Source organism: Parus major, chromosome 18 (assembly GCF_001522545.3).
Source record: "Parus major isolate Abel chromosome 18, Parus_major1.1, whole genome shotgun sequence".
NCBI classification, from domain to species: Eukaryota; Metazoa; Chordata; class Aves; order Passeriformes; family Paridae; genus Parus; species Parus major.
The window spans coordinates 3,733,547-3,757,064 of NC_031786.1; the positions used below are offsets into that span (position 1 = coordinate 3,733,547).

Genomic DNA, 23,518 nt, shown 5'->3' on the forward strand with positions numbered 1-23,518 from the left:
AGATGTTGATCTATTGTCAGCTAACTTGCATCACCTCCAAACTGCTGGAAATTCCAAACATAAATAAAAGCAATTTAGCACAAACTAAAAATCAATCAGACCCCATGGGTTAATGGTGAAATGAATTTTCCAGATTTCTGTGCATTGCTCACAATCTATGACCAAATACTTCTTGCTTACTTAGTCTGTAGAAAGGTGACAGACAGGACAAATGTACAAAGAACTGGCACAGGACCAGCATGACTCCACATTCAGGAAGATCATCTAAATCTAAGCTATTTTAAAATAACAGGTAGTTGGTGCATTTTTAGCAGGTCTCCTAAACACAGAGTCCATGGCTACATAGAAATAGATGTCAAGTTGTACCATATTTTCTATGTCCAGCCTCACAAAGGATTTCAATGCACAAATCAGTGAATGCTCCTCTCCACAAAACATGTCTCCAACTCAAAAGCCAGCACAGACCATTTTCACTGCTTCTCCATCAGGGGCATGCAGAGGTGTCACTTACCTGCCACAACTCCTGCAACGTACACAAAACTGATCCTCGCAGCTCCGTGCACCATTTCCAGAGGAACTCCAACCAAGAGCTGAAGAACAACATTGAGCCCAAGGTGTTCTATCCTGCAGCAAGGAAAAACAACAGTTGTCCTCTTTTCCAACTCTTCATCTTCTTTCTCTACCACTGAGACACAGATACCTTAGAAAGAAAATCAAATAGCACCCAATTCACATAAGTAGACTAATGCTGGGAAAAACAGTGATTCCAGAAAAAATCAGACCCAAATTTGCAATGCTTCTTCCCTCCTTGCTGCTTTTTTGTATCCACCCAGGTCCTTTCAGCCAAAGACCTCGTACAATGTTTGGTTCTTAGTCGAACATTTTTTTTCTTTTCTCTTTGCTTGAGGAAGTTAAATGACTTGTCAAAAAAAAACCCAAAAAAACACATTAAGATGGCAGCAGAGCCTGGAACAGAAGTGAGGAATTTGATCTGCTCCTCTCTTCCCTCCTGATGATTCCAGTTTTCCCTGCACACATCACATTGCCATGATGGGGAGTGGTTGCTAGGAATGACGTGCGTGTAGAAGCCCCAAGAGAGCTGCCATTTCCTGGTGCTGTAATGCTTTACAGTATGGGCTGTCTGACCCTCACCCTTTTCTGCTGTGCCTACTTCAGTGGTCAGAATGGGAAGCAGAGGGCATTTTGATCTCTGTTCAGATGCCCAGGTTTACTCACTGATACTCTCTCTTCACCCACCCTGGTTCCCATTACAGTCAATAGTAAAACTCCCATTGAACACACAGGAAAAGGCTGGGCTGAGAGAACTCTTGCAGAAAGCCCCACTATCACACTGTGCAGGACCACTTGCAGCCTGTAGGCAGAGTGTGACAGCTCAGATGTGCATATTGGGTAAAGACTCCAGTGCAGCAGATTTCCCCTGAGCTGAATCAATAAGTTCAAAGCAAGTTCTCTGTTGCTTTAATCAATACTACTTAACAAACTTGTCCTGCCACTTTTCAAAGCTCTATACAGATCTGTAGAATCTTCCAGTGAGGTAATATCAGCACCAGGCCCTGAACAGGGTCCTCAACAGTCTGCTGATGTCTGAGATTTACCCTGGGCTCACAAGACTGTGACCTCACTGAATGGTGACATCCCACTGGAACCTTTCTGTATGAAGAGAACCTGCTTAGGAAAATGATGGATCTAAATGACCCAGTGGCACCCTTAACACAGAAGACCAGCATCTTTTGGGGAAAAGAGAGCAAAGTACCTAATACCTTGAAAACACACATCCCATTTTATACAAGAAAAGGGTTGCTCACAGGCAGGCACTAGCAAACTTTGGTTTACGTTATATGCATTTCCACTGTTTTGATCTTTTTCGTGTTACCATAGCAATTTCCCATATACAGCAGAGGAAAACACTGGTGGTGAGATGCAGTAATGACAGAACAGTCTCATAAATGAGAATTTAAAGTTGGACTGCAAAGAACTGTTAGAAATGATACTGCAGAAAACAGTCCTCTCCTGATATCTTAATAAGTTTGCTTCCATATATATTCTCTCCAAAGACGAATTTCCCTCCTGCACAATACACTCAGCAATTTTTTATCATGGGAAACTGATGCATGCAATTGAGTTCTTTTATTACCTTCCTCAAGCCTTTTGAAGCCACTGGGCATGGTCAGCACTTGCCCTGATCCCACATGCTCACAGAATGCACGGAATTAAATTAGGAACAACCAGCAAAGGTCAAACTGAGATCACTGAGATGAGTCAAAACATCCAAGTGCCCTTTCACAGAGAGGAGGGAAGAAGCTTTGGCTGGCACAGAGTCAACATCATGAGGTGGCACCTGACATTTTCACACAAAGCACTGGCTCTTATTTTTCAAAGGAAGCTTTTGTAAGAGCTCAGCAAAGTTTATCCTGGACTCTGAAGTGACTGCTCTGATTCACAGCTGTTCTTAAAAGACTTCCCAGGAGCAATCCCATTCACTTCTCTTCCCCATCATTCTAAGAGCTTTGAAGGCACCAGAGTCAATAAGAACCCATAAAATATAATTACCCTTTGCCAGTGCTGAATGTGTCATTCTTGAAATGACAATTTCATTGATTTATTAAGGACTTTCTCCTTCCCTGGGATCAAATAAATGGGACTGAGCATCAATGCAAGTCATTAGTTATGGCAGTGATACAAATGTGTGGGCTTCAGATATCAATGTCTGCTTTCCATGAAAACAGAAGGGCAGAATTTACAACTTTGCCTTTTCAGCCCTTGACAAAGCTCCCTCCATCAGAACCAACACACAATTCCATACATTTTTGGAATCTTTCTAGAGGCACTGTCAGCCAAGCCTTAGCAACTGCTGCCTTCTCAAACACCTTCTGGCTGCCACTTGCTCTTCAAAAAAAGACAGAGTGCACTAAATTAAGGAGCAGTCCACATTACCATTTAAAAGTCTCAGCTGGAAGCAGGATAACAATAGACCCATGGCATTGTGTTATCCTCACATTTTCAAATGAGAGGAGAATGATGGGCATCCATTAAAAAACATTATTACACCTTTCCAAGATTTATCTGTTTTCTTCACGAGAAAGGAGCTTAACTCAGAGAAGTTAGAAATAAAAGAACATTTAGTGTAACTCCAGATACTGCAGATAAATCACAAGGTTTATTGCTCCAGTGGGACTCTCCATTGTTTTAAAGGCTGTGTAGCTAAAGGACTTGGAATCCATCATGATGAGTCCCCTGCTCACCACCTTTCATTGTTCCACTCTGAGCCAGCCAGAGATGAAATAAACCTGAGGGATTTTTTTGGCCACTGAGTGTGAAGAATGCCAGAGAACTGCCTGCTACAAGGGTGACCTGGAACAGGTTAGGAAAGTATTCCACAGAAAGGCATTTTATGCTGGGAAAGCTGTCCTTGTGCAGGTGTTTCTCCTTCAATGGATCCAAAAGCAATCTGTAGTCATAGAAGTGATGGTAAAACATCATCACCATCAAAGGAAAGCCCAAATACAAATTAACTAATATTAGTTAAAATTGTTTCTTTCTTTTACAAGCCCAGTTTCCCCCCTATTCTCAGTGACAGAAATTTCCACTTCTCATTTTATGTGACCAGCCTCATACCTAAGCCCAGCAGTCCCCACTTGCAGGATGAAATCAATGTAATATGGGCTCTTTGGAGGGATTCAACAGGCAGAGGACAGATTTTGCCACATTCAGAAGTTTATTCTAAAAACTTTTCCGTACTCTTTCCTTGGGAAGAATCTGTTTTTATCCATGGATCTGGGGCACATCTTGTGCTCCAGGGAAATCACACACCTAGGAAGTTATTCCATGGCAAGGAAGAGACAGCAGCATGGCTTCCATCAGAGACATGGAAAAAGGCAAAGATCAACTTGATCTTTCTGGCCTTTCATAGAAGAACATTGACTGATGAAAATATAGGCTTTCTATTTAAGAACAAAGGGTCCTTTTGCAGTTTTAAACTCTGCACTGCTGCTAAAAGGCTTGTTGCTGTCATTTTTCAATGACAGAACCAAAGAAAATTGCAATTATCTGCCAGGAATGTGTGAAGATAATGATCTGAGAAACTGCTCAGAGGGGGTAGAATGTTTTGTACAGGGATGAACCTTCCAGTGACACTTACTCATCACCATGGCATCACAAACATCACACAATTAAATCTATTTGAATTTTGTGAGGACTGGCACAGCTGAGAAGAACAGAGGTAGAATCCCCACATCTTATATATTCTTCCCAAGTCGCTAAATACCTCCCATGAAAGAGGATTAATTTTACTGTGCACCTTCATTTTGCATGAGGTGGACCAGCCTCTGTCTATCTGGTCACTTGAGATTGTCAACTCTCCAGGAACACTGGAACACTTTGCCCAGTGTGTACAAAATGGGAGTTCAGGTTTGATATAACCTTCTAGGCATTATCTCAGTTCCTACAGAAGGGAACATTCCCTACAGAACATTACTGAGTGATGGCATGTTCCAGGCACAGGGAATTTAACTGATTTTTCCAACACCCTGTAGTTTTTAAACACCAGTCCATCATCTTTGCAGACTTGTTCTACCACCTGCACAGCTCCTTTACTGGAACACTGGGCTTTGACCTGGTTTTAGGAAGTACACAGTAAGAAGAAAGTGTGGTCCCAGCACTGCTGGGGAGAAGAGCAGCATATGTTAAATTCCTTTTGTTGCCTTGACCCTTCAGAGAGCTGTAAAAGTTTGCACCTCATTGCCCAACACTCCATAACATCTTCAGATTTTTACACACAATTTTTAATTGAGTTTTAAAAATTTAATTCTGAGCTGATTCTATCACTTCCTCATTCTCTCTGGGGAACCTGAACTGTTTGTAAGTACTCACCCTGCATGCATGAATATGTAGGTTAGATACCTCCAAGCCTGGGCCCGAAGCTGGGGATGGTACAGCAATGCATTCTTCAGGTACAAGGGGTGGCTGACTTGCAGCACAAATCTGTCTAAGACCACTCCATTGTAAAGAAAAAAGGCAACCTAGAAGAGCAGAGATATTAATTGGTTAGAAAATGCCTTTTCTCACCAAAAAGTACTTTTTAGCTCAAAATAATGGAGAAAAAAAGTAATATATACAAAAACTTTTCTCCCATTTGACAGCTTCACACACGAAAATTCCATTTTGAGGAACCTGCAACTCATTGATATAACTGTATTTGTGGTCTTCTGTAACACACCAGCCCCTGAGACAGAGGAACCTGCCCCCAGACAGCACCCCACTATCAGAGTCTTAGCCTACTCTGTACTTACTTGAGCATATTGCTCAGCAAATGTACAAAGATCTCATTTGGACAACACATGGGCAGGTCAGAGTATTTAACCCAGAGGTCCTCTCCCCTCCTTTTTCTCTCTCCTCACAGAACAGAGGTAGCTGTATAGAAATTTTTAATTCCATTGACTTATCCATTTCTCTAGAGCTGTTCTGTTTTCACTCCCTAAACAGTTTTGCTCTAGTTTCCCAAACTGGGTAGTCCCATATACAAATTGTTCCAATGAGAGGATCACAGTCTCCACTTAAACACACCCCAACAGGCAACCAAAAATGGCCACCAGCTTCACATCTGCCCTTGTCCAGGTCTGAACAAGTCCCTTTCTAACCCTTGATTGTGTCCCAGCAGAGCCTTTGGCAGTGTGGGGAGGTTCCCAGGGAGGGTACTCACCTCTACAATAGTGATGGTGATCATGAACCAGGGCGGGGGGCAGCAGGTGTAGCTGTCGTAGTACCACTTGCGGTCGATCTCCCGCGGGAGGGTCTCGTACGCCACGTGCCGGATCAGCCTCTGTGAGAGGCTCAGCCCCGTCTCCTCCAGCAGAGCCTTGCTGCACAGCCTCCTGTTCCCCTGCAGGATGGCTTGGCGGAAACTGTTGGACCTTTTGTTGCTCATCTGGATAAAAGGGAACATAAGAAACCATGAGTACAAAGCAAGGCCTGGCACAATCATCAGGGAGAATAATGCCAGCTTGGCAGCACCAGATCCAGGAAGGCAGGAAAGCCACCACCAGGCTGAGCTTTAGGAAGCAAGTCTCAGGACAATGACAGAGTGACTTACTTGGGGTTTTAAGGAAAACCAGTACCACGGTCTGCCATTATGATGCCAATAAATGAGGTCAGGATAGAACTCTGGCAAGGCAGAGCAGAGGCTGCTGATGCACCTGGCTGAGCTCTATGGCCCATTCTCCAGCCTTCCATGAACTGTCTTCACCATCAGTTTTCACAATCTATATTTCTGTGTCCTCTTTCCCTCTGCTCCCCCTGCTCTATCACACTTCCCTGCAGTCTTGGGGCAGAAAATGTCTCATATGTAGCAGCAGTGCACTCCTGTGTACTTTCACGAGTATCTAACTCTTGTGGCAGGAGTTAGCTCTGGGCAAAGAAAATTATCTCTTTGTGTAAAACAAAACTGCCTGAGCAACAGCACCAAACAACAAATTAAATCGGCTGTACAGGCTGTCTTAGCTCCCTTAATCTTGCAAGTCTTTACAAGGCTTCTTTCATAAGTTATCCTCAGAGGGGGCAGGTTCTGAGATGGCACTGGCACAGCTAATTTGTATATGCATTATCACCTTACCTGCATAGATTTAGCTGTCTATCTTTTTAAGCATACACTTTCCCAGTTTGGATGCATAATTAAAGCAATTGCATTTGCAAATTAGGCAGATGGAATCTTCTGCTAAGCCTGCTGGGGGCAGAGGAACAAACCAGGTTTGAAAGAGCTTGCTCCAAGATTTGTGTAATTGTTAATTAGCCCTGATGTCAAACAAACCTGCTGCATTAGAGCCACTGTCTGTACAGGCTGAATCTTTGGCAGGGAGCTCCAAAGGCTCACTGTGTATACAGGCTGCTGCAGGGGGACTTTCTACTGTAACAGGCAGCAAAGCAAACACAACAGCCTGGTCCTTCTTCTGATAAAACTGCTAACTGCTCTCAAACCACCAGCACCTCCAGCCTCCCAGAGCAAAGCAAGAGATGACACTCAACAGCACTGGCTTCCAGTTGTCTTGGATCATGCTGGTTTCAGCTGATATCCCAAAGCCAGCAAAGCCCAGAGCTTGTGCTTTCAGTGCCCAGGCAGTCAGGGAATTGCTCCAAGCTGACCAAGCTGCTTAAACACAGTAATCACTACAGGGAGTCACCTCCTGTTAATCAGTGGAGGAAGGCAAGGGGCCATCTGAGGTGATGGCACTGCTACCCACTCTGCCCATCCCTCCTTAGCCTTTGTTTGTAGCCTACACCTCCAACACAGAGAAGCACTGACTGCCAGTTGATGTTCTTATATTTTTTTAACCTGGGGAAAAATTCATTGTTATTGTTCTCTTTGAGCTGTTTCAGTGAAATGTTTTTCCCTAACAACTCTTTCCATTTTCATATTTCTCCTTTGCTCTCTCTTTCCTTTGCTCATTCAGAAAACACTTGTAAAAGAACATTTCTTGGAAAAAAGCACAGAAAAACAGAGAAGAAAAAAAATGTCCACAAGGTCTCTCTATCAGTCTTCTCAAGTGTATCATCCAAAAACCTGTATCTAAAACTAAGGAAGACGACAGGGAAAAAACTGTTATGGTCTTCTCTTGCATTAAGAAAGCCTGTTCATACTGAAATAGAATATTTTCATATAGAAACATCCAACAGGTACAAGGCTTAGCATGTGAGATGCCTTTTGGTAGGCAAGAGATGTGCCTCTGTTTCAAAGATACTTCTAGCCACCTAATGACCTCGCTGTGTCCAAAGAAGAAAGCTTCACTTCAGGTTAGCTCAGAACAGCCTTTCAGAGATGCTCTGCACGTGCTCCCTCAAAAAGTTCATTCTTTTCTCTCAGGCTTTGCCCCTCTTAAGGGGAAAAATAAATTCAGACTGAAACTATAAACTTGCCTGAAGACACCAGACAGTTGACTGGAACTGCTGATCTGCTTATTCCAATTACAGTGATAAATGGGATTTCCTGCTTACCACAAAACAGTGCTGCAGCACTTCAGTGGAAAATATAATCATTTCCAGAGTCAAGGAAAATCATAATTTCAGTTCAGTATCAAGAAGTGCTGGCCACCCTCAGCAGATGATCACCTCATCAGTGCAGAGACTGCCGAGGGAGATGGGCAGGAAATGCCAAAGGCTGCTGATGTCCATGGTTAGGCTCAAATATTTCTTTGCATCTGTTGAGCAGAGGATCCTGATAGAGGCACCCCTGAACTATCTGTTACTATAGAGTATGACACAAGGGACTGGCTCAGTTCAATCACCTGAACTCAGCACAGCCCCATCAGTCCAGTGTCCTCTCTACAATAATGTTTGTGCTGCCCATGGAGCCCAGAAAACAGCCAGGGGAACTGCAAATTCATCACCATGACGTTTGTGAAGGTACAACATACTAACACATACTCAACATACTAACAATAAAACAGAAGGGAAAGGTCTTCTTAGATTTAAGAGCAAAATATTGCAGGATCACTGTAAGTCATACCTCAGATGACCAAAGCCTCCACTGGCTCTCCTGAGGAGGTGGAAAATTGGACTACTGTTCAACAGAAAGCTCTGCCTTCCTCCTCCCAGAGAGGAAAATAAATTACAGGACCTTTGACACCCCACACAGAAGCTAACATGGAAGAGACATGGAAATATTTGCCAGATCTTCTTTAGAACAAAGAACATGGAAAGAAGATCCAGGTTCCCTCTACATGCTGCAGTCTTGGCCTGGTTTTTACACCCCGATGAGGCAGGAACACAGTGTCAGAAGTGTGTCAGATGTGCTGAAAAGCCCCCACAATCCCACAAGTTGTGGATGAGTGGATGTACTGAGCCCTTGTTAACATCAGGCCTCTCAGGAAGGAGACATCCTGCTGGTCCCCACCTGCACGCATTGCCTGTGGCACCAAGCAGGAGATGATCTCCAAAGAGTCAGCACAGCTGACTGCCTGGGCTCAAGCAAACACAGCAGTCCCAGCCCTACTTACATGACCCCACAGGCCTTTGGATCAAGCAGAGATGGGCATGAGGAGAAACAGAGGATTAAGTCGCTATTGCTGTTTCCACCAATTTTGATGAGAAATCTGTTTTGCTCTTCAGACTGACTTTGGAAGACTCAAATCTTCCCAAACAGAGTCTCGCATATGGTCACAATTTGCTGACTTGATTTTGGAATTACATAATATTGGTATTTATGAGCCAAGTATTTAATCATCAGCTGAATGAACACTAGGCCATTGTTGGCCTGCACATTATCATGGCTCCAGGAGCCCAGCACAGCCCATCCCACTGCTTTTAATGCAATCAATCTAGGACTTCTGTAATGAGCATGATATTAAAGCTGCAAGCAGATGGGTACAGCAAACAGTATGTGGAGAGAGAAGGCAGCAGTGGGGAACAACACATTCCCTTCGTCCTTCCTGCCTGCAAAATGGTATTATTCCCTTGAAGAAGAGCCAAGCTGAGCTTGACTGGTACCCAGGTGCTGCCACCTCTGCCCTTTGGTATCACCCTACCAAAACAAACCAAGGCTTAGTGCTACAGCTCTGCTCAAGGGCTGGTTTTGAAACCTCTGTGCAAAATGACATTTCTTTCCTTGAATCTGAACCTGTCTTCAACACTGAAAATGTCAACATTTAGGATGAGTCCTTACTGTCAAGAGTAGCATAATAGTGACAAACTTTGATGAAGTACAAAGTCCTGCTTTTCTTTAGCCCACATGGCACTTCAAAATTACTCTGGGATAACCTGCAACTTGCAAAGGAAGTTGTCCATTCCCACAGGCACACCATTTTCTCTGTGTTCCTTCGATATCTGTAGTACTGTGGCTACCTCAGATAACCGATAGCCAAGTCATGTAGTATTTCTCCCATCTCCAAATTCAGGGCTTGTGTGGGGCACAGTACCCTTATTATGGTTTTACTCAGTCTCACTCAGAAGATTTGAAAAAACATGGATTTCTGGCCATTACATATTGACATCTTTGAGACTGGTCCCAAGCTATTTTTAAACACATGCAGCTCTGTGACAGGCAATGCATTCAGCTCTCCAGCTCTGATCCTCCAAGACACAGAACACTAAATCTGAAGTTAACACAAGCTTTTTAAAAGCCTCTGCCAGCTCCAGTTTTATAACCCACTTTACTTACAAATGCAACCTCTCCAATCAATTTTGCTTTCAAGATTCACATTTATTTCCTTTCCTCTGCCCACACTTCTACAAAATGCTAATGTGGGTAGAGACAGCTTTTCCCAAAATGCCTATCTCAGCATTAAGTTCATCTGTCACAGATGTTCACATCCTCTGAACCAACCTGGTAGCACTTTCCCAAACAGTATCAAAGGGAAAAAACTTGAATACCAAATACCAACATTCCAATCTGGTTTGACCAAGCAGTGGTTTACTCTAGGGATTCAAAGAAAGAGGCAGGAGAGGAAAAAAAAAATATTCCTGCTCAAGGTTTTGCTCAATTCCTATTAAATGTGCCAGGCTTAGGCCTTCCAACACTTCCAAAAAGTAAAACACTTTGAAATTTCAAGGTTACTTGAAAGAGCATTGCTTTCAGGACAAGACTAACATTGTGGTTAAAATAACATTGTTACACAGTGCTTCAAAATTGTGTGTTGTTCACATTAAAAATTAGGTTGAATTAGCCTGTCCCTTAGAAGCCAGCAGGGCCAGGGAAAGCAAAGAAAGTGGTGATTCTTCATCTGGAAAATAAAAGATGTGCATTTAATTAGTTAATATATTTTGTTCATTGCTGAGATGCTACATCAGCTTCAAGTTGCTACAAAGCCACAGCTAAACATTTCTGTTGGAAGCAGCAGTGTTTTGTTTTTCCCAAGTCACATGAACTCCATCTCAGAGCTTACTACTTTCTGCAAGCTCTATTACAGTCCACAGGATATTATATGAAGTAATCCAGGACTGCCAACATAAACTGCTGTTCAGCAAGAATCCCAGAAAATGACATCTCAAGTATAATTACCTCCTGGCTTGTCTCTTCTCTAAAAGTAGCAAAGTTAGTTAAACACCTTTGCTCATTATCTCTTCCTGTGGCCCATGCTACTCACAGCCAGAATTTTCTCAGTGCATCTCTTTCCACAATGCTGCAAAGCACCCAGACAGCAGAGATGCACGAGATGTCCCCACTTGTACAGGAAACACTTTTGTTACTCTGCACTGTCTCAGACACAGCATAAGAAACCCCCATCTGAAACTGTTTTCTGCCGTTACTACAAACCACAGTGCAGAAACAGAAATGGCTATGATTGCAGCATTGTGTGTTATAACTACATGAGCTGCATTTAATACACACAGAGGAGAAGTACTTTCCAATGAGTTGCCTATCTTATCTTTTTAAGCCTTTTCTGGTTGTAGATCACACCAGCAGTTTTCAACTTCCCCGAATTTATTAATTTCTCAGTTTATTTCCTGAGTGTTTTCTGAGGTCTAGTTCATATTTTAAAACTTTCAATTTCATAAATTTAAGTTGCTTTGCTGAGTTGAGAGCAGACGTAAGTATGGATGTTATTATTAAGGTGAGAAGTCCTGTAATTACATTTTTGATGTATCTAGAAGTCCAAAAAACAGATTGGATATCAGAGGACAACATAGCTTTGCTCAATAGCAGTCCTTTAGCTGGACATCACAGTGTCTGAGAGAGCAGGCAGAGCTCTTGGTGCTCATAATGATGCTGGAGAAAAGGAAAACCATACATACAGAGAGCCATGCTTGTAAAGCCTCTGGTTTAGCAAAAGGTCAGCCTGTCCATCCCAACACCCAGCACCATCATTTTTGGCAGCAGGTCAGCTCTTGCTAAGCTACTGAAACAGACAAATTAACCTGAGCATAAAGCAGAGAGGGCTAATGATCATCAAGCACAAACATGCACTTAAACACCGCCACGCCGAGGATTGACAGCTAGGAGGTGAAGGAAATCCCTAATTTCACAGTGATTCTGCATCAACTGTGTTTCTTTCCATCAGGAAGTTAAAAATAAAGTTCAGAAGGTAGGGAAAAAAAAAGGAGCCCTAAAAAATGTTTGGATGCGTCTATCAATAGAAGCTAGAGGAAAAGTGAGGAGAGATGTAATTTTTAAGTAGTTTAATATTTTGGCATTTGCATTGCCTATTGATTAGAAAATGCAAAAAATGCAGACAAGGATAGAGGGGCTGATGACAGGAAAATCAATGACTTCTTTATAGGAGTCATTCAATAGTACTGAAGGAAATTTGCCGTTTTGCAGAAACCACATCAGCTGGGTGTGAGCTGGCACAGCCTCCTATTCCCAAAGGAGGAGAATGTCCAAGCATTTCACCTCCCACCGACCTCTCATTAGCTTGTGCTGCTCCTGAGCCCTGTGGAGTGAGGAGAGAGGAAAAAGCCCAGTTCTATTCCTGAGCCTGTTGCCAATGTGTTGGCTGGCCCTAGGCCATCATTTCTGCAAAAGAAATTTGATGATGCCTCTTCCTGCTACCTAAGTGTTGTGCAGCCCAATTAGTGAATGCTTGCACGGTACTTTGAATATCCCCAACTGTGGAACAAGCAGCTGTTACTATAAATACTCTGCTGAGCACTGAAGACCACACTGTTTGTTATGCTGGAGCTGAGGAAAACCTCACACTGTGTGAGATTTTTAAGAGTTGCTGCATTTATTTTGCTGTGTATCTAGACACAGGCAAGGGGCTTACAAGACAGCCCAGTTAGATACAGCAGGTTTATGTCATTCCAACAAAGCAACTTTACCTTGACACTGCCCACAGCCTGATGGAGGTCATGACCTAGGTCCTTGACAGCTAGGCCATGTTATCATACTTTTCTAATTAATGTAAAAATAGGACATATGCAAGACATTTTCTTTCTAAACCAAGAACACATGCATGAGTGACCATGACAAATGAAGGGATCAAATCCCCACGTTGTCTGAAGAACACACTGCAAATTACTGTACTCTGCATCAAGGACACATCCAGCTTTCCAGAGAAATCTCAGAGATGTCACCAACTTCCATTCCTCTTTGACTTTGTCACCCAGGCTTATATTAACATTGCACTAAAGCTGCTGGGATTCAGGTGTTCAATGACAGAGCAAGAACAGGGCAAAGCCCCTGAATGGCCAGTGTCCAAGATACCTTGCAAACAACATTTCTAAACCATCCTGAGCACATGACAACACACGTCTACAATTGTGTTGACTCAACAAACTGCCTTGACAAGAAACAGAGCAATCCCTTCACTAATTGACTCATTGGTAGAGATAGAGAGGCATCAAGATCATGACTCATGCACTCTGAGACACCTCACCTGGGATAAAATGAACATGACCTAGAAGCACTTTATCCTTGTTGCTGTTGATGCCTACAGCAGTGCAATACAACACCACCTAGCACGTCAACACAACATTATGTATTTTTGTCTGGAAGTGGAGAAATCTCTGGATAAAACAGGAGTCATCCAGACTGACAGACCTCTGCTTGCAAACAAGTGGTTCATTACAGCAGCTAGCAACTGATACTGAGAGCAAAAACCTCAAAACTAGCAACAAACATTGCTTCATGATCTTACTACAGCTCCCACAGCTCCTTCCCATGCAAATTTGTTTCCCTGGAAAAATCAGAAGCAATTTGACTCCTGCTGAAGCATTTGGTCACCACTGAATGCTTCAGCAAGTCCATGCAGAATGTGATGCAGCAAACACTGGTGTTAATAAAGGGAGGGAAAGAGACAGACACTGTCCCTCAACAGCCCATGTTTTAAGCAGGGCCAAGGACTGACAGACCCTGCCAGCTAGAGCACTCACCAGGTTGACGAAGTCCTGGTAGCAGATCCTCCCCTCAGAGTTGCTGTCTGCCAGGGCTAGCAGGACCTCCAGCTTGTGGGGGTCCAGCTCCGAGCCGTGTCTCTGGAGAAGGGAGCGAAACTTCTCAGTGCTGATGTAGCCAGTGTTGTCAGGATCAAACTGGGACAGGAGGGGAGAGTGCCATAATTAACAATCCCATGTTACACACAACTCTGTCCTCCTATGCATTTATCACCCACTGCAGACCCGCAGGGACCCAGGGGCTGTTCTAGGCTTTGGTGACACTGCCCTGCAATCACCCAGGGACTGGAAAGTACCCTGCTGCAGAGAGGGGTGAGTCCAGGATCCACCATCCCATCTCCACCCAAGCTTCAGCTACGTCAGCTCCCTTCACCTTCCTTCCCTCTGCATCATCATTTCTCTTGTCTAATTTTTATGTCTTTTTCTATCTGGAACATCAAGCAAACCAGAGATGCAGTTTGTGAGATAAAATGCACTGAAAAGAGTTTTAGTCCTCTGTTTCCTAATACAATTCCACCTAACACAACATGCTATCCCTCCTCAAGCCCTTTCCATGCTCAGTGTTTCTGACAGTCACCTTTCCAGATCATCTCTACAGATGCCTTCACTCTGTTAAATACTTTCACTACTGAAGAGCTATTTTAAGACAGTTGGGAAAGAAAATCTTTGGACAGGGAGCAAAGCAGATGAACACCATGTCAAACTAGAAGTGACAAGGCAACCACATGCCATTTTGAGAATATAATATAATATTTTGAGTCATTAGAAGGAAAGTCCCAGGTGAGACCTGGAGTGAATCCCACTCTGACCAAAAACATCACTGTTTTCCCTGAGCCTAAGTGGCTAATCTAGAAATGCCACTGATTAAAAGAGACATCTTTACAAGGCTGTCCAAACTTGTGACTGTTCCAGTGGCCTCTAGGGCACTCTGTGAGGGGCTGCCAGCTCACAGGGCACAGCCTCAGCCCTGCCAAAGCCAGTGCTGGCACCATGCCGAGCATGTTTCTGATGTGCTTGGAAAACTAGTGGCTGCAAGCTGCCAGACCAGCCTGCACTAGCCCTGGTGCAGTCTGATCTCTACCAGTTCTCTGTTGCTGGGAGATTTTGCCTTTGATTTCCCAAACTTGGCTGTGAGGACCCTGGTGCTCACTGGCCTCTTTTTGTAGATAATGATATCAAGCTTGTTGGCTGGATTGAATGGCTGTCAGGGGGCAGGGTGGTCAGGAGGGAGTCTTTTCATGGAAACATTTGGGACATAATAGGGCCTTGGCAGAGCCATAAAGGTCCTGACAATCCTCAGTCTTTCCTAATGGAGAACAAAAGTTGAACAGGCGCTGGGCCTCTGATCAGACACAGTGGAGTACAGACTGCCTTGGCAAGGGAGGAGGTGGGAAGGAGGATGTGGCAGAGGATGCAGCCTGCCAGCAACAGGGCTGGCATGGCTCTGCAGCAAGCAGAACAGCTGTAAAACACACCAGCCTCAGGCACGGGCTGCTTGCTTAGAGGCTGCAGTCCCCATGTGCAAGGATCTGGCTCCATCTCCTTCTGGTCTGAGCACCTTTGTCCTCGGCTCTCCCCAGCTGCTGGGCTGAGGAGAAGCTGTCTAACCTGAGGAGGGGAGGCCACAGCTCCCTCGCTGGAGCAGGGCTGTCTGCCTTTGGTCAAAGCAGCAGCCTCTCTTTAAAGGAGCTGCTGGGGGGCAAGTGGATTCACGAAACAAGATAAACCAAGTGACCTGTGGACAGTAAGAGCTGGGGCACTCTCTTCTGTTCTCTGCCAAAGGTTGTCCTGCCCTTGTGAGGTGGCCTGGATGTACCTCCCTGACAGATGGCTCCCAGAGCCAAAGGTAGATTTCATCAGCTGTTTACTGTTAAACAAAGGCTTAATATTAATCCCTGGAGAAGTTAACTCCCCTACACCAGCTCACTCTGATGCTTTGAATTAACAGATCAAACACTAAAACCAACCCCAAAAGTCAGGGTTTCTGCACTCAGGCTCAGCTCTGATGAGTTTTGGCTCTTGCTGTGACTCTCAGGCCAGCCTATTTGTGGTGCCCAATCCCAGGCACACATACCCAGGAAATAAAGTATTATTAGCACAATACCTGGGATGACCTTTCTCAAGGGGAATCTGTAGGACCTGGGAGATGAGTCATTCAGTGAATGGATCTAAGACCTGCAACCCCATAGATACTGCTTTGTTCATCCCTGTTTCCCAAAAACATTTGACCTGACCAACATCTTACTTAACTGCACCACTTCAACTGATCCTGATATTTAAAATGTCAGAATCTAGTTTGTCTAGGACAAAACCATTTGCTCCTTGAAGGCTTAAGTACCTCTCTACTTTGAGGGCCAGGGTCAGCACCCAAAGTGTGTGACTCTCCCCATGCCATATGATTATTGACTATGTAGGAAAGACCAAGGGCTGCAGCCCCAGGGAACACAGCTATTCTTTCAAAGAGCAGAAGAGATAGAGCTGAAGCACACAAGCCCCCAGAGAACAAAAGAGCTGCTGAGATCACAAACCACTTTTCCCAGACTTTGTTCTGCTTTAAAGCCTTCCAAAAAGAAGCATTTTGTAACCAAGAACAGAAATTACACAACCACTTCAGAGCTTCAAACCAGCCCACAAGGAAACATTTCAGAAGTCTGAAATGACTTCAGACTCACTAGTGCTGGAGCTGATACATCCTGTCACTCAGGATGTTGCTGTTACTGGCTGCTGGCTTCCAAAGGCACAGCTGAAGCTGTATCTGTCTGGTGGCTACCAGGAAATCTGCTTCTTTCTCACACCAATAGGCACAGCATTCCCTCTTCAGCTCACTGAAGTCTTGCTGCTTGCTCCACAAAAATCAAAGCAGTGGCAGAAGGTAGCTGGTGTTTTCTATAGTGTAATTTGGCTATCAAGTCTCTTCTCCTCTTCCACGTTATTATATATAATTATATTTTGGCACTATGTTAATGATAATAATTAGAAAAAAGTTTGAAGTAAAACAGTGGATCTGAACAACATGAGCATAAGAGACAAACAATGAACAACTAACATCTGAACTCAAATACTTCAGAGGAGGGCCAGAGCATAGGTTCCACAACCTGGAGCAGAATGTTTTACTGCCAGCCCCAGCTGTAAGGAAGTCATCTTATTTATGTTTAAACAGTTCTTTTAATTGTATAACATTTCTCTATAAAAAGCATACAAAAATCTCATCTGTCACCACTCAAAATCCACACCAGTACCCCAAACTGCTTCAAACCCTTTTTCTGGTATCACAGCTATACACAAAAATCAAGGGGTTGAGCAAATCCTGCATATCCTGTGTCCCTACACATGGCAAATCACAGCATCACAGAATGTGCCGAGTTAGAACAGACCCATCAGGATCGAGTCCTCCATGCTCCATAGAGCTCCTGGCCCAATGCAGAATAGCCCAAGAATCCCATCATGTGCCCAAGAGCATTGTCCAAATGTGACTTGAACTCAAACAGGCCCAGTGCTGTGACAACAGCCCTAAGGAGCCTGTTCCAGTGCACAACCACCCTTAGATATCCAACCTAAACCTCCCCCCAACTCAGCTCTAGCTGTTTCCTTGAGTTCTGTCACTGGTCATAGAGCAAAGAGATCAAAACCTGCCCCTTCACTGTCTCTCATGAGGATGCTGAAGACCACAGTGAGGTTTCTCCTCAGTCTCCTCCAGGCTGAACAAACCAAACGACCTCACACAGCTTCCCCTCAAGACTCTGCATCATCCTTGGATGCTCTCTCACAGCTTCATGTCTTTTTTCGTAAGGTGACACCCAAACTACACACAACACTCCAGGTGACACACCAGTGCAAAAACATGTGACAGCAGACTCAAAGCACTCAGCTCCATCAATTATAAAAGAGGCAACTGACCTTTGCTAGCCGCTTCATGCATTTATCCATGACGATCTCCTTTGGGGCCAGCTGTCCCACAAGTCCAGCCGAGCATCAGGGTCTCACCCAAGGACAGACAGGGCCTGAAGGCAGCAACAGGGCTGTGCTGAGCCTGGCTCCAACCCCACGGGGAGCAAAGCTCCCACAGCACAGGCACCACGGTGCCTTTCCTCAGTGCAGCTCCTTCTGCCTGTCCAGGGACAGGCAGACAAGTGATCAGGGATGAGGAAGCCGTTTGCCCCCCCTCATCCCCCCAGACACTAACGGCAATTTCATGCAAGGTTTCCTCCGCATTTCAATGACAATCGCCCTTAACTCCCTTGATCCTCAACCAGGCTCTTAAGCAAAAATGTAAATATGTTAATGACCGTAGCAGCCATCTGACCCAGGATCTTAATTCCCTGGCCCACAACAAGCTGTTTTTCTCCTGTTTCTTCCTTATATTAGAGGAGACACTCACAAATGAAAGGTCCCATAGCAAAACTACAAGACAAAAGTAAGATGAGGGGGCCTCACAAACTGTGATGAAAAGAGGAACTTCGGTTGAGGAAAGAAAATAAAATCTCAAATCGTTTCTCTTCTTTAATTAAAGACACATCAGCCACGGTTGAGTGAGCAAGTAGGGTGGAGGCTGGTGCTGCAGACAGACAATGAGTATCTTGGGAAAACTCAGACATTTCACAGAGTGCAGCCAGCTGCTCCTCTCCCCATGGCAAACAGCCCTCAGGGGTATCAGAGCAGCTGGAGAGTCAACAGCTGAACTGGGCACAACAGGAGGATCCTTGGCTGGCTTCAGGATTGCAGGAACAGTTTGCTACTACCCATAGTTTCCTCATTGAAGGGCTTTGTCTCAACATCACCAAAGCAACAGTTGTCTTTCCAATGGGCAAGGCTCCAAGCAACTTCATCTAATTTGGAAATTGGCCTTGAGTTGGACCAGTTCCTTAAAATCTGAATCATTCTTAGGTCTGGTTGTGTCTTCACTTTTGGGAGAGACTGGCCTGGCAGTATCAGGCCTCCTGGCACTGACCCTAGCTCTGCTCCAGACTAGGAGATTCTGCAAAGAAGTTGCCCTGAGCTTTAGCTTCTCCTCCCTATTATATAGAAACGACAACTCCCAATTCATTTCCCACCAGAAAGGAGCTCTCAATAATTGGCCTGTTTCTTATTTATATGTAGGCCCTTTTCCACTGGAAAGGGAGAGTCAATTGCATGCAACATCTTTTCATCTCCCAGTATTTCAGAAACCATGCTGAGCTTTGCTGGATAGAACTCAGATTTTAGGTGGCATAGTCTCTGCAATCTAGGGATGCTTAATGATCCTGCTCTCTTTTCCAGAGGTGAGAAGTGCATGTGAGAAACCCTGATCCAACAGAGAGGAAGGCCAGCCAGAGGTAAGTGCATATTCCTCCACCCTGAAATCTAGCTTCCCACCATTTAAAGTCACCTCATCTGAGCTGCCTGAACACACATGGTGAAACATTACTGCTGGCACACTCGCCTCCCCCATAAATAATGAATTTACTCACCACTGCCCAGACAATATAAAGTGATTAAGGGCTGTCCAGCAGTACTTTTAGGGCATGCTAGATTGCTTTGACCTGAGGTGAACCCGAGGGCTGGGAACATCACTGAGCTCTCAAAAGCCAGATTGCTTTTAAGTACAGAGGATATTTCCTCACCAAGCAGTGCTCCCAAACACACCTGCTCCCCAAAAAAGCTGCAGTGAGAGCATGGAGCTGCCCAGCTCAGCACTCACCTAGGCCAGGAGGCACTCCACAGAAGAGAGCCTGTCACCTGGATTTGGGCAAGTGTGTCTCTGCATGCAGCACATGGCAAAGTGGAGATGGAGGGGGCTGGTGTAAGATTTCCTTTTCCCTGAGGAGCAGAATAGCCTGAAAGACTGGGTTCATGAGCTAGTTGGTCAATCTATAGAGGCATTTCTGTTCTAATTTATTTCTCCTACTGTCTTAGGCATAAAGACAAGGAAGGGACCTACATTACTACCATCTGTTGCTACCTATCTGTTGCTACCTTCTGCAGAAGCACTTCATCTAAACAGACAGTGGAAGCACAGATCCAACAAGAATGAGAGAATCAGAAGATTCAGGAGTGTGCCACTACTCAGTTCTGAGGCAGACAGGAAAAAGGGCTTGGAGCCAGATTTGATTCTTGGTATTGCCAAGATTACTGGAGTGAGCCCACAGACTTGTGTGGTGTTGTGACCTCTGCATCTATAGGGCACAGGCACCACACCTGTGTTCATGTGATCCAGCACAGTGAGGGCTGTGCAGAACTCAGAGTGTGGCTGGATGATAGGTACAATGGCAAAGGGCAGTTGCCAAGCCACCAGGCCAAGCAACACAGGGACACTGAACAGAGATGGCCTTCTGGGGAGGTTTCAGGTGCGGAAACCTATCAAACTTTCCAAAGCCAGTGTCCACTGGACACCACACTGAACTTCTTGACTCTCAAGAGGTCACACCCCTGTAGAGTCAATACCTCCATAACCTCCATAGGCCAAGCAAATCCTACACTTGGAGACCCCAAATCCTACAATTTCTGACCCACAGCTTGCAGGGGAAGATTATCGTGCTCAGCCAAGTACCCAAATTCATGTTTCTGTCTCCATGCTCATTTTTAATACAACTCTCTTCCTTATACATCCTCTCCTCTGGGTTTCTTTCAGCAAGTCCTTGCTAAGACACTAAGAGAGGTCAGAGCTGGGAGGCACTCACAGGACCCAATGAGTGGGGTTTCAGTCCTTGGCCACATCAATATCCCACCACTCCGCGCGATCCCACTGCCTCTCTCCCAGTAAGCCTCCTGGCAGAATACTTCCAGAAATCAGCCTCTGGTCTCAGATGGGGAATTACAGGCAGTGTTCAAGCCACCTGGAACTAAATTATTCAAAATATACCACTGTGCAGGCTTTGAAACTAGAGCCACTCCCCAGAAAGAAGCCAGGGTGAATAGAAGCTCTATTACCAGCAGCACTGACAGGGAAGGAGATGCAGCACTGAAAGTGAGGGAGATAATTACATGATTAACGAGACAGCATGGGTGGCAGGAGATGCCCTCCATTATGCCACAAAGCTTAATGCAAAGAGACATGTTTATAGACTGAACCTTCTCCAGCTCTGATTCTTCCTGTTTTATTATTTATGGCAGTGCATTAAGACTAATGGAAAGAAGCTGAGGCACTCTAAAAAGTCGCAGGTGGGTTTTTTTAGGTGAAAATATTATTTTTAATCTTGATCCAGCATTGGCCACTTTGCACGTTCCTACATGGGTAGCTGTCTCAGCTGCAGTAACAGGCTGGGCAGGCTGTGACCCAGACTGGTGAATCACATATCCAACAGTACCAGCCCAAGCTCTGGTGCTATCTCTCATTCCTGAGATTGCGGACAAGATGAAGCCAACAAGAGATCACCTAGGGATTGGTGTGCCCAAACTCAACTGAACAGTTAAAATCTTTTCTTAAATCCTGAGGCAAGGGGTTTATAACTTTGCAGAACTGCTTGTCAGCACTGGTCCAAACATTCTTAATGTATGAATGCCCAATCTCTTGCTCCCCCTTTTGAATTCCTCCAGTTTTTAGGCCTCCACAATCTCCTGAAGCAATGAGTTCTAGAGTCTAGATAAAATAAATCCCACTTTTCATCTGGATGGTGTAAGGCATTAAATATCAAAAGCTGAAAACAGCAATATCCATAGTATCATAAGATACGTGATATTTTCATTCACCACATAATTATTGTTTATATGGTTTTAGACTTGTCTGACTGGAAAAATCTCAAAATTCTCTATTAATATTAATTACATCTCTCAGGGCTTCTACATCATGAGGGGACATAATATGTAAGTTACTTCATTCAGATCCAAAATGCAACACTCTGAGTGAAATGTTGCATTGATTTGGATTACATAACTCACCAGAAGACATAAACATGCACAGTCAGTCTCACAACTGAGAGACAGACAAGCTCTAATCACTACTGCTACAAAGAAAATAATAAAAAAACCCAAAGCAAATCAGAAACTGATACACAACAGTGAGAAGAGCTGTTCAGCGGAGGCTGTATTTCAGGCCAAGTTCCTGCAGTCAGATCGCTGCTTACCCCTGGGTCAACTAATCATACAAAAGATTTCTGTAAAACTCACTGCTATGGATAATGTCTCCTGTCACAGCTGCATCTATGCTAGTACAGATCAGGCAGATGAGTCTTCTCATTCAAAACAGGTTTTTGGTCTGATATTATCTGGAAAAAGTTGGTGATATCAGTGTGAAAGAGTCAGGGGAGTTGAAATGTTTCTGTTCTGTATGTGGACAAAAGCCCAATGAATTATCTCTATCACATGATGATGCACTTTCTGTCGCAGCAGTAACTCTGGAGAGTGTTACACAGCAGCTGCTGAAGTTAGTTTTGAATCAGCAGGTCAAGGTAACTTTCATCCAAAAGGTTTTAAAAAGTCATTATAAATACTGATTTTCTGCAAGTCTGGGAAAACTGGAAGAACATCAAGATCTGCTTGCTCCCCTTCTTCCAGATTTGAATCAGCAGTACAGCCCTTCCAACCATGTCTCCAAAACTCCTGTGCAATCACAGAGACAGGCATGCACCCTGCTCCCTAAACTGCCCAGCAAGAATTTAATGGGATACAGCAGGTCTTGTTGGTCTAACAGCAAAACCACAGCAAAGGAACAAATGAGTGATATTGAGTAATGCACACTTGAAGGAGGACAGATCTAATATCAGTCAGAGTGGACCATAGAAAACAGAACATGTCCAGTTGATATTATCTGAATGAGAATATAAACAGGGTGCAGATCATAAGCCAAGGTCACTGGTATGACTAATTTCTGCAGGGCGTCTGACATCACCAGACAACCCTGAGTCTGACGATTTACTGTGACATAAACTCAGGCTGTCACACATTCAACATGCTGAAATCTGACTATTTGACAGGTCTCAAAAATAAATCTAAGCCAGAGAGCCACCATCACATGGCAATGCCACTAATGGGGTCCCATGAGAATTCATTCTTCCTCCTACAGAATTCTCATTAGTGACTTTGGAGTACACTAAGGAAAAGTCTGTATCATGCTCATGATGAGTTAAATCAGCAACTTACTCAGTGTGAGCAATGTCTTTTGGTAAGTCAGGGTACTGTCAAACAATATATATTATATTTAAAATAAACAGAAAGCCATCTGGACAGGAGCCAACAATGCCAGCCAATGTACAGAGTGGGGAATGCCATCTTCTGCAGCAGCCACTCCTGGCAGAATAAAAAAATCCCTTGCTCATTATAGTGCGGGCTCTCAAGGTAACACTGCCTGCAAAAAAAGGAACTATGACCTGCAGGTTTGTAAATGAGGTGACATTACCTCTTTGGCACTTTTTGCTGGTACAGTCTGACTGGCTGCACTGACAGGCTCAATTCATTACCTTATGAAAGGGAAGGTTAAGCAATGACTTGATCGCTGTCCAGAGGAACAGAAATTTGGCAGTACAGGAGTCTTCACCATGACAAAGGTATAATCATATCTAGGGGCTAGAAGTCAAATTGGACAGTACCTTAGATTAGAGTAAGTTGATTATTTTTACTATTAACAAGAGAGGCATCTCGCTAACATCACCAGAAAGTTTTACAATTGAATTGCAAGTTCTCCTAGGAGATGAGGTATAGTTGAGGTGAAGCAGAAGATCATTCAGAAAACATTCTTGCCTGCATTAGGAGAGACTAGCTGATCTCA

The 23,518-nt window shown here is 44.2% G+C and overlaps 1 protein-coding gene across 3 annotated transcripts in view; it reads right to left on the reverse strand.

Annotated features, from left to right (window-relative positions):
- The window catches only part of RHBDL3 (rhomboid like 3), a 60,951-nt gene that overhangs the window by 10,329 nt on the left and 27,104 nt on the right, over positions 1 to 23,518 (reverse strand). For 2 of the 3 annotated variants that reach the window (XM_015645997.2, XM_033518681.1), the window contains exons 3-6: positions 13,819 to 13,977; positions 5,720 to 5,944; positions 4,891 to 5,039; positions 512 to 624 (exon numbers count right to left, since the gene is read on the reverse strand). In XM_015645997.2, the coding sequence (XP_015501483.1) occupies positions 512 to 624; positions 4,891 to 5,039; positions 5,720 to 5,944; positions 13,819 to 13,977 (646 nt within the window). Of the gene's footprint in view, positions 1 to 511; positions 625 to 4,890; positions 5,040 to 5,719; positions 5,945 to 13,818; positions 13,978 to 17,736; positions 18,170 to 23,518 lie in introns of those variants that run through there. The other variant, XM_015645999.3, reaches the window with a different exon arrangement.